A 14,757-nucleotide genomic window follows, 5' to 3' on the forward strand; every position below is an offset into this window, starting at 1 on the left:
GTTAATGCCCATTTTAAAAAGCACTCTTTTGTTTGTTTTTGGTGGGGCAATGAGGGTTAAGTGACTTGCCCAAGGTTACACAGCTAGTAAGTGTCAAGTGTCTGAGGCTGGATTTGAACTCAGGTCCTCCTGGATCCAGGACTGGTGCTTTATCCACTGCTGCCACTAAGCTGCTCCCTAAAAAGCACTCTTAACCTCTGCTTACATGTCTATGTTGGTAAATAGTGAATCTTTACCCAGCTTGGGCTGGCTCCTCCCCGCAGGGTTATTCTCCTGTCCTCCCTCCTTATTGAAGGCCAACCCACCTACCACTTTGGATCGTCTTACCTTTGCCAGGGGGAGGTCCCAATGAGGTACTGTCAGGCCAATCAGAAGGAAGACACACCTAGGTGTAAAAGACCCTGTCGGCCCTCACTCAGGGTCTTTGGTCATCCAGAGAGGCCACTGACCCAGCTTATTGGTTAGTGCCAGTCTAACTAGTAAACTGATCATGCTCCTGCCCTGGCTTTTGGCTGAGGTGCCAGGGCAACTGTTTTACTAATAGTATATGTCACTGTTAATAAAAATGCTCCATTGCCCTGGAGAAAACCCTGCCTTGTTTCTATTCACAAAAGTAGCCCTTTTGTCTGGAAGTAGGTGTGAACCTAGATGGGGGGGTGGGGCAATGAGGGTTAAGTGACTTGCCCAAGGTCACACAGCTAGTAAGTGTCAAGTGTCTGAGGCTGGACTTGAACCCGGGTCCTCCTGGCTCCAGGGCTGGTGCTTTATCCACTGTGCCACCTAGCTGCCCCTGAACCTAGAGTTTTCTGTGGATTTCCCCCAAACTACTCAAGTCGGGTGGCAGAGGGGAGGAAGAGGAAAAACCCTGTATTTGGAGCAAGGAGGTGTGGGCTTGTCACCTCCCCTCAAATCCTCTGTCTCCTCATCTGAGAAATGGGGATGATCTGCCCAGTGCAGGCCTCAGCGTTGGGGCAAGGAAAGGACCTTGAGGGCCCCCCAAAGGAAGCGGCTCGGCAGCCCCCGGGCTCCTCTTACCTGGCTTTGCGCACAAACATCATCCAGTTACATTCATTTTCGTCGGTTGTAATGATACAGAACTCCAGGACACCGTTGTGATACATCTGCCAAGAGAAGGTCAGACCCCCAAGTGAGCAGTGGTCATGGACAGGGCAGAGTGTTACCACCCAGGGCTCCCAGAGGGCCCTTCTCCCCCTCCCCAGGGACCCTCCCCCGCCCGACCCTTCCATGGCACACAAAGCCCGTCTCTCCCCCCCCAAGCATAGAAGCTTCACCAGGATGCGCCTGGCCCAGTGTCTGAAGGGAGGGGGCCCTGATGTGGCTGCCTTGTCCCAACTCTGGGCTTTCAGATCTTCCCATCAGACACTCTCCAGTTAGGAAGAGGGAAGAGCCTCAGCTCCTCCTGTTACTTGTCTACACACCAACTTAAAAATGTGAGGAATTGGGGGGGGGGGGACACACAATTGGCTGCAACAATCAAGATTCCAATCAGAGCAACAACAGAACTGTACAGGTACAAACGCAAGGCTGGTATCAAAGTTGAGGGTGGCTGGCACTGCCCCTTAGGAGGTTGGGCACAGTTCAGGCTTGGCACATCACCCCAGCAGTTGCCACTGTCTGCCCTCTGCCATGCACGTGCACCCCACCCCCCAAGATCCTGAGCCAGACATTCCTGGTGCTGATCCTCTGAGCATGCTCCTAAGTGACTGATTGCAATGCTGTAGCATGAGACCCTTTAAAACGGGGAATTGAAAGCCAGGCCCATCACCTCTCCTCCCTTCCCAGAGGCTTTGAGAGAAGTGCAAAGGACAGCAATGGAAGGGGATCTCCAGGAATCCCCCTCCCCAAAGACTTCTCCTTTTTCCATTATTCGACTTCCATGCCCCACTTAGAGAGAGATGGCTGGGGCCGCTGCTCTTAGCAGCACAGGCAACAACAGAACTTTCAGGGTCAGTGGGTGGAAAAGCAGTCCGGTGAAGGAGGCACGAGATGCGGGGATCCCATGGTCAGGTTTGTAACAGGGTCAGGAAGGTCATGAGAAAAGGAAGGGGACAAGGGGAGGAGCCAAGTGAGAACGACCCTGTTTGTATCAGAAGCTTCGTCATCTGTGAAAAGCCTATTTGCAGGCTTTGCATACATGGAGTCTTCACCGACTCCAAAACAAGGCCATGGGGGGAATAATCTCTATCAATAGAACCTGATTTCCAACAACAACAAAGATCTTGGTTTTGGCCGCCTTCCTAGATTCAGACCATTGTAGTTAGTGAAATCAAATACAACCCACAGAGGGGCTGCTACAGTGGTTTATTTTCCAAATCTCTCTGCCTTGGTTTCACTCTGTGACACTCCCTTGGTTGCCAGGGCCCCAAGACCAGAGAGAACATGAGAAGCAATCTGATGTTTTATATAGGAGAATTGTATAAATGTATAAATGGGCTAATTCTCTTTCCTTCCACCTTCAACACAACTTCCTTAACAAATTTCTTTTTTTAAACAAATCTCAATTTTTATTGATTCTCTTGTTTTTTATTTCCAAGTAGTTCCCTCTTCCCTACTCAGAGCCATTACTTCTTTTTTTGTTTCTTTTTGGTGAGGCAGTTGGATTTAAGTGACTTGCCCAGGGTCACACAGCTACTAAGTGTCAAGTGTCTGAGGCCAGATTTGAACTCGGGTCCTCCTGACTCCAGGGCCGGTGCTCTATCCGCTGCCCCACCCCCATGACTTCTAACAAAAAATAGGGGAAAAAAGCAATTCAGCTAAACTAAACAAGAAATCAACTGAGACTGACTGCAGATGTAATAATGCTCCAAACCCACAGTCCTCTACCTCTTCAAGGAAGGGAGGGTTGTTATTCAATCCTTTGTTGTGCCTGATTCTCTGTGACCCTATTTGGGGCTTTCTTGGCAGAAATCCTAAAGGGGTTTGCCATTTCCTTCTCCAGCTCATTTGACAGATGAGAAACTGAGGCAAACAGGGTTAAATGACTTGCTCAGGGTCAAGTTTCTGGGTGGATTTGAAGCCAGGAAGATGAGTCTTCCTGACTTCAGGCCTGGTGCTACCTGGCTGCCCCTCAAGGAAAGGCAGTAGGTGCAAATAATTAAGTTTTTAAAAGCAATGGAAAACTCATCCACACACACCAACACCAACCTTCCAGATATGATTAGTTGCTTTTTCTGTCCAGTCTGCTACTTCCATAGAGTGACTCTGTTGGCCAATCAGTGGCCCAAAGCAAGTCCGCACAGGAATGGTTTCTCCGGTCCATACACCTATCAGCAGGAAGAATCCAACGATCAAAGGTTTGAAGCCAGTGTCAAAGGTAGAGGGAAAGAGAAGGGCTGAGTACACAGCCCGAGTCCCGCTGGCAGGGAGCTCGAGAGCCTCTTCCATCACACCTGACAGACGCCTGAGCCTTTTTTGTCCCTCTCGACACAGGGAAAATATGACACAGAGATGAAGTAGATCTCGGAAGGGATGTAGGGTAAGAGATATCGGACATCCTTGACTGCTGCCATCTGGGAGTCAAGAAACTCAACTGTTCTTCAAAGTGTGCTATTGGGGAGTTAATGTTCAAAAAAGAAGACAAGGATGTTGTGCCAGAAACACTTCTATTCGCAAATACTATAAAATAGAGGGAAGCTGTTTTCTAGAAAGCTTAGATTTTGAGAGAACCTGAAAAGTGGAGGCTGATGACTTCAGTCCTCCCTTTAGGTGAAACTAGGGTAAATGTACTGTCGCCAGCTGTTCCACTCTTCCGTGGCACTCAAGACAGTGAGTCAAATGCTTATCTGATCTACAAAACACTGCTTGTGATCCAGGTGTCACTACCATGTTGCTACCAATGAATGCTAAGCCTGAAGGACCAACTTGCTCCTGACCTTTCGGGGGGAATCAAGAAGACCCAGGCAGGGCAGAGTTCTCTCCTACCAACGTAGGAGACGGTTCTCTGAAAAAGTGAGTTTTTTCAGACTGAAGTACACCTGCGGCACCGTCCCTAAATCCTAATGATATTGTTCCAGGGCTCCCATCAGTACAGCTAGCAGCAGCGAGGGAGGAAGGGGCACAAGGCATGCTGTGGGTTGTATGGCTCTTACCCACATCCGCCCCCATGAGAGACTGACGGAGGACAAGCTGCTTTGGGAGGGACAGCCGGGCTCGGCTCTCTATCGGGCTGTCGGGAACAAAAGTCACGGGTCCGTGGTCAGGGCAATCTGAGGGGTAGGCTCGGTCACAAAGTGTGCACCCTGGAAACAGAGAAGAGGAGACAATTTTAACGAGCTCCAAATGGATCCTGGAACAAGGCCGGACTAGGGCCTGCCTTTATTCAAACAATACTTATCATCTGAGCTGAATGACTCTATCAAGAATTCATTCCCCTATCCATGTGACTATAGCATATCCTTCTCCAGGACCTGACAAGATCTTAAATATCCTCATTCAACAGACAAGTCCCTTGTTCACTCTTGAGGCCAACAGTTCTCAAACTTTTTGGTCCTGGGATCCCTTTGCTTTCTTAAAAATTGGAGATACCAAATCAACTTACTTATTCAGTGCTATGCCAATATAATTACCAAACAGTTATTTGATAGTTCTAGAAAAAAAATGTTAACAAAATTCATCTGGAAGAACAAAAGGTCTAGAATTTCAAGGGAATCAATTAAAAAAATTAAAAGGAGGGTGCCCCAGCCATACCAGATCTCAAACTGTAGTACAAAGTGGTACTCATCAAAACGATCTGGTACTGGCTAAGAAACAACATGGTGGATCAGTGGAATAGATTAGATGAAACTGTCCTGGGTCTCTGCTTATGTGTAAAAAGGGCACACTGCCATTTCACATCCTTAGCATAGGAAGATATTCTTAGGATAGACCAAACACCTGAAATCATCTCTACGCCATTCTGAAAAGGAGTTTGGGGGAGGTCATTAACATGAAAAGCCGATCTGCACTTGAGAACACATTCCAATTCTAGAAGTGCTTCATATTCCCCCAGCGCCAAGCTGAGCTGTTTGCTCAAGATGGTGGGTGTGATGATGCCACTGTTACCCTCACCCCACTGGGCACACTCACAGATGGTAAACAAGGTCGCCATGTTCTCCTTGTTGGAGTTGGAGTCTTCCATCTGCAGGGACGGTGGCACGAAGGAGAGGTTGTCTGAAGCCACGTCTACGTGGCCTGACCCCATAGCGACCTCCTGGGTGATGGAGGACACAGCCACGGGTTCAAGGCTGAGGCCCACTTCATGCAGGGAAACAGACTCCAGGGAGGCGAGGCTGTGTGAGGTAGAGAGGGCCACGCTCACGGAGTTGGTGCTCATGGCCACGGTGTGGATGGAGTCACCGAGGGCGCTGTCAGGCATCCCGCCGACTCTTCCCGCTATGCGATCGGTCTCCATGACCACAGGGAGCTCGAGGCCATTCCCGTGGAGAGGGATCACACCCCCGTGTGCCACAGTGTCTGCCGACAAATTGTTACCAACCGTATCCACAGACAAAGGTTCGTGGCTCCTGGAGCCATTTGGCATCTGCGAGTGCTCCCCTGCAACACCCTCCATGGTCAGTTCCTCGGCCGCCATGCCGTCTGTGGAGATGGGGCTTGTCACCCTAGAGACGCTCTCCATGGTGATGGCGGTGTCCAGTGCCACCTCATGGCTGTCACCAGGATGGAGGCTCTGGGCCCCGTGGGTACCGACTGTGCGGGAATCCATGGGGACAATGCCTGCTTCCAGGCTGACGTTGCCGCCAGGCTGATAGGGGTCTAACGCTGCAGGATTATTGGAGACGGCCAGGGCGGGGTTGTTGTCCACACTGATAGAGTTGGGATGGATGTACTGAGGAGGAGGTCTGTCGGCCAAATAGGATAAGATGCCTGATGAAGGAAAGAGAGAGGAAATGAGGGACCTAGTGGTACCCAGGCACACACAAGTGTTCTCCAAATAGGACTTGAGCATCATCTGTACTTACAAATGTACACAGGCTAGAACTTTTCCTAGGAAGGTCTGCATAGTTTTTTCCAGCTTAAAAATAGAAGCTTGTTTTTTCAAGGATAAATGTAAATATAAACATGAGTCTGTTCCTGTTCCACGTTTTGTGGAGAAGTGAGAATTAAAGTAGAATAAAAACGACCTAAACACCCTGACCTCCAGCTGGCCTCGTTGCATATTTTTACAATGTCTACTCTAGGCTGTGAAGAAAGACGGGTCTGAAGGGAGAGATGCTCAAGCACCAGATGAGTTTCCAGCACAGGGTCTAACACAGACTAAGTGCTTGAGCAATGCTTGCTGACTGATCAATTGGAACAAGGAAGATGCAGAGAAGGGTATTTTTAAACTCTCAAGTGACCAGGAGTCCTCTGGCCTCCCTGCAAACATGACCCCAGCCCCAGCAGGCTGGGTATTTGGCAAAAGACATTCCTGGGATATAACGCCAGCCTGAAGCTGGCACCTGAGCAGGAGTGGGGAGGAGAGAGGCTCTGAACTACTCAGTGGGGAGCTGCCCCCACAAAGTGCTGTTGGGAAAACTCAGCCCTGCACTGAGACAAAAGTACACAGCTGGACACGTGAAGGTGCACGCTCTGTGTTACAAACCAGCTCTTCACCACTGGTGTGTCCTGAACTCCTCGGACAGTTGGTCTGGTGAAGTCTACCACCCACCCCATTCTCGGAATCATGTTTTCAAATGCATTCAATAAGATATACAGGATCACAAAGGAAAACAATTACGTTGAAATATGGTAATGGTAATCGTAATATTACTTTAAAAACAGATTCATGGAGGGGGCAGCTAGGTGGCGCAGTGGATCGAGCACGGGCCCTGGAGTCAGGAGTACCTGAGTTCAAGTCCGGCCTCAGACACTTAACACTTACCAGCTGTGTGACCCTGGGCAAGTCACTTAACCCCAATTGCCTCACTTAAAAAAACAAATGAAAAAAACAGATTCATGGATGGCTGGCCTCTGAGCCCCCTGCTGTCAAAGAAAAGCCCTGAATAAAATGAAAGTGTCAAAGGTGGTTAGATAAACAAAAGGAAGCCTTTCTAAAGAAGCAAAGGCCTCCCCAGCCTGAGGGAGCCTGATGCCAGGCAGGCACTCACCAGGTAGAATGTGCCTGAAGTAGCTGCTCTCCAGGTGTGGGTACGGCGGGGGCGGGAGGGGGTAGTTCCTCTCCGGTATCCCACACATCACCCCCCGATCGCCAATGCCCATTGGGAGCATCAGAGACAAGGCAGAAGGCAGAGAGCTTAAGGAGGGACCAAGGTTTGGAATTGCAACTGGCAGTCCTGGGGGAGAAAAAAAGGAAGTTTTCTTTAAAAGCAAATTAAAACACAAAGATCTTCTTGCAAAGCACTGCTTAAAATCTCAGACTTTTTTTCCATCAATAAAAATCCCACTTACCTGGAGAAGAAATAACCAAACCTACTTCCTCTTGCCTAAGAGAGAGGTGGGGACTCCTAGAACAGAACCCTGTATGTGTGATCAGACCAGGTTTTTGTATCTGAGGCTTTGGGGTGACCATTTTTCCTTGTCAAATAAGGGAGGGTTCAATCTGGAGGGCAGGAGGAGACGACTGGGCTATAGAGGCCACAGGCACCAAGAAAATACATTTTTATAAACAGGGACAGGGATTGGATCTGTGATTTGGGGGTAAAGGGGACTCCCAGCACACCCTCTCCTGAAGCAGGTCGGCACCATCTCTCCACTTCAGAGCAGTAAAGAATCACCCAGGGCATTGAGGAGTGACATGACTTGTCCGGGGTCACTCAGCCCATTTGTGTCCCTGAGGTGGTCTTTCTGGATCTTGCTGTCAGCTCAAAGAGAGGCTTCCTCATTAGAAAAAAGTAAATAAAGAACCATCTCACCTAGAATTTTGCTTTGAAAAATGCTTGGCCTTTCTTTCCTCCTGAGAGTGGTTTCCATAAACAGGGCTATGAGGAAACCCAGAGGACAGTCCCAGGCCCAAACTCCAGTTCCTCACTTAGTGGTCAGTCTAATGTTATATTTTTTAGATGTTAATACTGGTTATACAATAAACAGTTAGAGTCAAAATGATCCTGAAGATTCTAAGCCCCAATAAACTAATTATTCAAAGGTGAACATCCACAAAATGTGACTAAAACCTTACAACTCAATACGTTTAAGGCCTTAGAGCCCATTTTGACCCTCATTCCACAACAAGGGGAACCTGGACCAGAAGCAGCAGGATTTGAACCCAGGTCCTCTGAGACAGTGAGTGTATGTCCCCATCAGGGCACAAAAATAGCACTCGTCTGAACACAGACTATTCTGGAATAGGATCCCGAAGCTGGAGGCTGACTCAGGAGCTCATCTAACTCAACAGAGGCTTCCGTGGGGGTGACCTGCACGAGGTCAGGTCTCTGACCACAAAAGGGCCGGCTCCCGGGGAGCCTCAGAAGCTTCGGAAGCAGAGTGTGTCTCCCCAGCACCTGGTGCTCAGCCAGCCCCGCCTCATCCCTGCAGCACAGCAGCAATGAGAAGGTGAGCTGGGCCCTGCTCATTCTGGGGGAAGTGGGCCCAGCCCAAAGGGTTCAGGAAGTGGAGGGGCTGATCCCAATCCCGGGTGCTCAGGACCTGTGAGTGAGTGCGCCGGGCACTGCGGGCAGGCCCTCATTGTCTCCCTGTATTGGACATTATGGAGGGGGTGGCCCTGGCCAAGCGAGCCGCCTTTCCCTTCAAAACAGAAGGGCTGGTGACTCACTTGGCCAGGCTTCAGCACCTACTATGTGCCAGGCACTGGGGAAACAGGAAAAAAAGGACCAAGTCCTTCGCCCTGGGACAGCAGGCAGGGGGAAGAGCTTGAGAACACCAGCCTCGGGGAAATCAGGAGACGCATCATGGAGGAGGTGACCCTGGGACCAGGGAGGACAAGGATTGTCAGAGCTGGAGGCACAAGCCTGGGGACGGCCCTCCAGAGGCAGGACAGTGGGAGGTGGAATGCCGAGTTCATGGAACAGCATGTGCAGAGTGGAGGCTGCAGCCCGACTGGGAAGGGCCTTAACTGCCAGGCTAGAGCCACTCGGCGCTTCTGAGTTGGAGGAACAGTCAGATGTGCGCTTCAGGAATGGGATTATCTAGGCAGCCCACCTGTTCGGTGGGTAGAGCATTGCCCTGGGAATAAGGAAAACCCGAGTTCAAATCCAGCCTCTGACACTTACCACCCAGATGACCTTGGGCAAGTCACTGAAGCTCCCCAAGGGTCAGTTTCTAAAATGGGGAGAGTACCACCCGCCTCCAGGTTGTGGAGCCCAAGGAGGAGGGGATTTGTAAAGTATTCTGCTACCCCAGCCATTCTTTTGGCAGCTAGGGAAAGGGTGTATTTGGGTAAGAACCAGGATGGAGGCGTCCAGGACAGAGACGCACGTGACTATGGAGGTAAAAGTGGACAGGCTGGACATCTGAATGGGTAAGGGGCTGGGACAGTGAGGATGATGGAAGAGGCAAGGACAGGCCAGACTACATACATGCCCTCTAAGGTTTCTCGGACTTCCAATGGTCTCTGACTCAAGGAGATTTGGCAGAGAAGAACGATGTCAAAGGGAGCAGGGCAGCCAGTGTGGCATCACAAAAAGAACACAGTTATTGGACCTGGGTTCAAATCCCGGCTCAGCCACTCACTTCCTGTGTGACTTTGATCAAGGCACTTCACCTTGCTTGGTTTCCTCATGAGAGTTGGACTGGATTCTAAATCAATGACCCTATAGGGCGTGTAAGAGATTTTAAGCATCAGTAAATCCAGTCTTCAAAAGCTAAGAAATGGGAGAACTCAAGGCCATAAGTCCTTCATTATCTAAGTAGGCAGGTTTTTAAAAATCAATTTCTACTTGCCTGCCTGTCACCAGATCTGCTCACCCAGATCCACTAAAATTGGAAAGTCAGAATCTGGAATTAAAAAGGATGCGCAAGGGCTGGGCAGGAGTAACAGGCAGGCAAAGGGCAGCTCTCCACAGCAGTGCCACCTCAAGCTGTTGGGAGCAGGGCTCTCAAGGAGAGAAGGGAAGGGAGCTCCCTCCCTTCCTCCCCCCAGATGACGCCAACTCCAGGAATGCAGCCAGAAAGCCCTTGTCCTGGGCAGAAGGAACTCTCTCCCCCTCCCCTCACTTCCTGGAAGTGTACCCATGATGCCCTGACTAGAAGGGCATAATGGTGGTGTGTCTGCCATCCACCCACCCACACCCCTTCAGGTTCAAGGAACCACCCAGAGGCTGATGGAGAACAGCGACGTGTCAGGACAGACAATCTGCTCCTCTGCCAGAGTTTCACCACTCACCTGGGGCAGGAATGGCATTGTGAGTAGGTGAGGCAGCCAAGCCGAGGTGACTTCCTGAGACCGGCAAGGCATTGCTTACCGAGGATGAAGCGAGCTGCTCCATCCCCACAGGACTCAGATTCATATCATTCATCCTAGGAAAGAACACAAACAGCTGTCAGCGGCAGCGCCGATACCCAAGGGGACAAGGGGTCCTTCAGTGTGGTGCCTCACACGGGTCCACTGGAATCAGACAGCACTACACCCACAGGAGAGAAAAAGTCATCCACAGCTTTTCACTCAGGGTATCCATTTCTTTCTGAAAATGGCCTTTGTGTTCAGCCAAACCAACCAATTCTACAGATGGGTTTGAAACAAAAATAAACAACCAAACCGCCAAGCCTCCTTGTTTTTAAACCAGCCTGCAAGATCTCCCATCAAGAGCAGAACAACATGACACAGGAAACCGTGAACCTCCAAGCTGTTGAGAAGCTATCAGGCTCTGCATGAGCATCAGCTCTGAGATCTGGATTAAGAAGAGGCAGGGGAGCAGGGGGAGAGTGTGCTGACCTCAGAGCCTGAAAGAAAGACCTGGGCTTTCATCCTGCGGACCACCATGGGAAAGTCACTTCTCTCAGGGGCTTGGCTTTCTCCTCTATAAAACAGGAAGTGACCGTGGCACATGTCAGGGCTGTCATGAGGGTGTGGGGAGATAATGGGAACATTTTCAGGTCCTTCATGTTGGGCACTGTTAGGTCCTCATCACAATTTGGCTAAAGACAAAAATGCTATGCACATTCCTCTAACGACAAGGTTTCAAACAAGAGACCTCAGATACTCTAGACCACGGCTTCTTAAATTTTTTCAGCTCACAACCCCTTTTCCCCTGAGAAATTTTTACACAACCCCAGATATATAGGTATATGAAATAGGTATACATAACCTTTTACTGTTGTCAAATTTTTTGAGACCCCCCCCCCATTCAGTTACACAACCCACAGTTTAAGAAGCTAAGCTGTAGAAAATCTAGCCCATCCATTCCAGGCAGGGAAGAAAACTCATGAAAGAACAATAAAAGTACCATCAATGACTAATCAGTTCAGATCAGAAACTAATCTCTAGCTAATATCTTTTTTTTTTTTTCGGGGCAGTGGGGGTTAAGTGACTTGCCCAAGGTCTAGCTAATATCTTATCAGGATCAGCACCAGAGATCAAGCAGCAGATGTCAAGGGAAGTATCACTAGCAGGAGGGACTCTCTGAGCCACTGGAAGCCACAATGATCCTGCCTCCTTCTCCAAGAAGACACAAAACCTGGTCCCCAAGAGTGAAATTCCAAAGAACTCCAAAGAAGATTTAGTTCTAAAATTCAAAAGGTTAAAATAATCTACACAAAAAGTCTTAGAAGGCCCATGACCTTTTCCCCTTAACATGTCTCACAGTACCTGGGGCAGCCAAAGAAAGGAGTGGTGTAATCATCACATGGTAGGTGGACTATTTAAATATTCATAGGCCTGTTCACTTCTCTGCATTCCTAAGACACAGACTTCACCCACTTATAAATGTGTGCCCCTGGGGCTCTAAAATTTGGCCTACCCTTTGACCTGGTAATACCACTGCTACCTCCTATCCCAAAGAGATCAAAGGAAAAGGGAAAGGACCCACATGTACAAAAATATTTAAAGCAGCTGCTTTTGTAGTGGTAAAGAATTGGAAATCAAAGGGGTGTCCATTGGGGAAAGGTTAAGGAGTTGTGGCACATGACTGTAATGGAATACTATTGTGTTATAAGCATGCTCTCGGAAAAACCTGGAAACACTGATGAACTGATGAAAAGTGAAGTGAGCAGAATCAGAACACTGTACACAGCGACAGCAATCTTGTACAATGATCAACTGTGAAAGACTTAGCTATTCTCAACAATAGAATGATCCAAGACAATTCTGTAGGACTTATGAAAAATGCTATTATCCAGAGAAAGAACTGACAGAGTCTGGAGAAGCTAGGTGGCACAGTGGATAGAGCACCAGCCCTGGATTCAGGAGGACCTGAGTTCAAATCCGACCTCAGACACTTGACACTTACTAGCTGTGTGACCCTGGGCAAGTCACTTAACCCCAACTGCCTTACCAAAAAAAAAAAAGGACTGACAGAGTCTGAATGCAGATTTAAGCTGACTTTTTAAAACTCTGTTTTAATTATTCTTGGGTTTGGGGTTTTGGGGGGGTCTATGTTCTTTTTTGTAACATGGCTAATATGGAAATGTTTTGCATGGCTGTACATGTATAATCTATATCAAACTGCTTACCTTCTCAAGGAGAGGAGAAGTGAAGAAGGGAGGGAGAGAATTTGGAACTCATAATTTTTTTAAAAACATGCTAAAATTTGTTATTTACATGCAATTGAGGTAAAATAAAATAAAAATTTATTTAAAAAAGTCAACGTGTGCCCTTGGACCAGGCAATATAAACTGTGTATAAATCAGTGCCAACCCTATCCCTCTAATGGAAAGGTAACAAAGCCCAGGGCTTCTTCCAGAGATCTATGTACTAGATGCCTACTAGACGGTCACTCTTGGATGTCCCATTGGAACCAGTCTGAAACCTGACATGGACAATAATAAATTTGCTTTCTTTGCCCCCCATCCCCACCCCAAACATACAACTCCTGATCTCCTTATTAAGATCTAGACCCACCACTGAGCCAGCCAGTCACTCACACTCATCTCCACCTTACCTCTGGCTCTTCCCTTTCCTTCATCTCCCCCATCCTACCTGGCACCAATCCTGTGCATGCTATTGCCACAACAGAAGACATCAAGAACTTCAGATCTAGTCGCTCTTTCCTTCTCTATGGATCCCAGCCTTCAGGAAAGATGAATCCTCCTCCAGCACAGATCTTAAGAGACCAGTCTGCTACATAAAAACCTCCAATGGCTTCCAACCACCTCCCAAATCAAACCCACACTCCCTACTTAACATGGTATTCAAGGGACTCCACCATCTGGGGCCACCCCATCTTTCCAGTTTTCTCTCATGCTACACTAACCATTCCCCACTATGTATCATATACTTCAGTAAAACTGAATACCCCAACTATCTTTCTCACATTTTCCCTATCCCCTTCACACCATTCATTTCCAGCCCTTTGTCACACCCTTCCCCATCCCACCTCTGCCTTCTGAAATCTCATTCATCTTTCCAAACCCAGTTCAAATGCCAGCTCTTCCATATGCACTAGTCAGAAATCTTTTTCTATTCTGAGGACCTCAAATAGGACCCTGATCAAATTCCATTTTATATTATCTTTCTTCGTGCAGCCCCATTATTAGATTATCGGCTCTATGAGACCAGAGACCATAGTCATATTTTGATCATCATCATCCTTTGAGCTTAGCACATGACTCAGTGACTGGCACACAGTAGGTGTTATAGAAGTGCTATCATGATTATACTGCATTGGTTGGACAGCTTCCTTGCTACAACATATCCTCTCCTAGGATACAAAAATCTCTCCAGAAAAAAAAAAAAAGGTAAGGCTGCTCTAACTCTCTAACTTTTAACTCCTGAGTATTCTGTGAGTTTAAAATGGACCATTCACATCATTTTTCACTTTCAAGCTTCCTCTGAATGACATAACATCAACAACACTACAAAAAGCCAACAAAGCCCTCAGCTCCAGCTCCAGTCATGAAAACAAAATTCCTGAAGGAAGAGTGGACTAAGCAAGGTAAATGAGGTGTGGCCTCCCAGGTTTTCTCAGACCAGAGCCCAAAGGGGAGGCAGGGAGGGCTCTGCAGATGCTGTTTGACTCACTAAAATGGGAGGACTTTTTTGCAGCAGCTCCAAACCTTGAGTACTTTACCCACACCCTCAGTACCTTCTTCATGAGGAATCCCTCTCACATTCTCTTCTAGCCTAAATCTGCTTTCCAGTTCTCCATTCCAACCTAGCCTAAATACCTGCTGCTCAATGGCTGCCTTCGGTAGAAGGCGTGACTGAGGCTAAGTATCAACAAGACCTCAGAAACTCTGCTTTCTGTCTTCTCATTTTCAGATGAGCTCATTCCTGCCCCTTTCACAAGAGCTGACTCTGATTTTGACAGCTGTGCATGAGCCGGGGTCCAGCTCTCAAACCTCCACCCTTCCCTTCATAAGCACAATGTCAATTACAAATTGCTGATTTCATCACTACCTCCTTGGCAAAATCAAAGATAGTCTTAAATAAACAAATCTCTGAATAAATAATTTGATCTGTCTTCCCCCCAAGAGAGGAGAGTCAGCCTCGGAATAAAAAAGACCTGGGTTCAAATCCCTTCTTTGACACCTCCAGGCTACACATCTCTAACAGGGTATATAGCAGGTGCCAATCTGCACTGGCAAAGGGAGTTCCCTCACTGGGAGTTAAGATGAATGAATGCAGGTTTGGCAAAAAAAAAAAAATCTTTCCCAGTGCAAACTTTTACTTATATCATCCGATCAAAG

At 48.1% G+C, this 14,757-nt stretch overlaps 1 protein-coding gene across 1 annotated transcript in view; it reads right to left on the minus strand.

Annotated features, from left to right (window-relative positions):
* Window positions 1–14,757, minus strand: part of PRDM4 (PR/SET domain 4) — a 37,129-nt gene that overhangs the window by 21,360 nt on the left and 1,012 nt on the right. The window contains 7 exon segments of the mRNA XM_043968501.1: window position 865; window positions 1,036–1,121; window positions 3,166–3,284; window positions 4,110–4,259; window positions 5,086–5,883; window positions 7,107–7,292; window positions 10,298–10,431. Coding sequence (XP_043824436.1) covers window position 865; window positions 1,036–1,121; window positions 3,166–3,284; window positions 4,110–4,259; window positions 5,086–5,883; window positions 7,107–7,292; window positions 10,298–10,431 — 1,474 coding nt within the window.

This window comes from Dromiciops gliroides, chromosome 5 (assembly GCF_019393635.1).
Source record: "Dromiciops gliroides isolate mDroGli1 chromosome 5, mDroGli1.pri, whole genome shotgun sequence".
Classification (NCBI taxonomy): domain Eukaryota; kingdom Metazoa; phylum Chordata; class Mammalia; order Microbiotheria; family Microbiotheriidae; genus Dromiciops; species Dromiciops gliroides.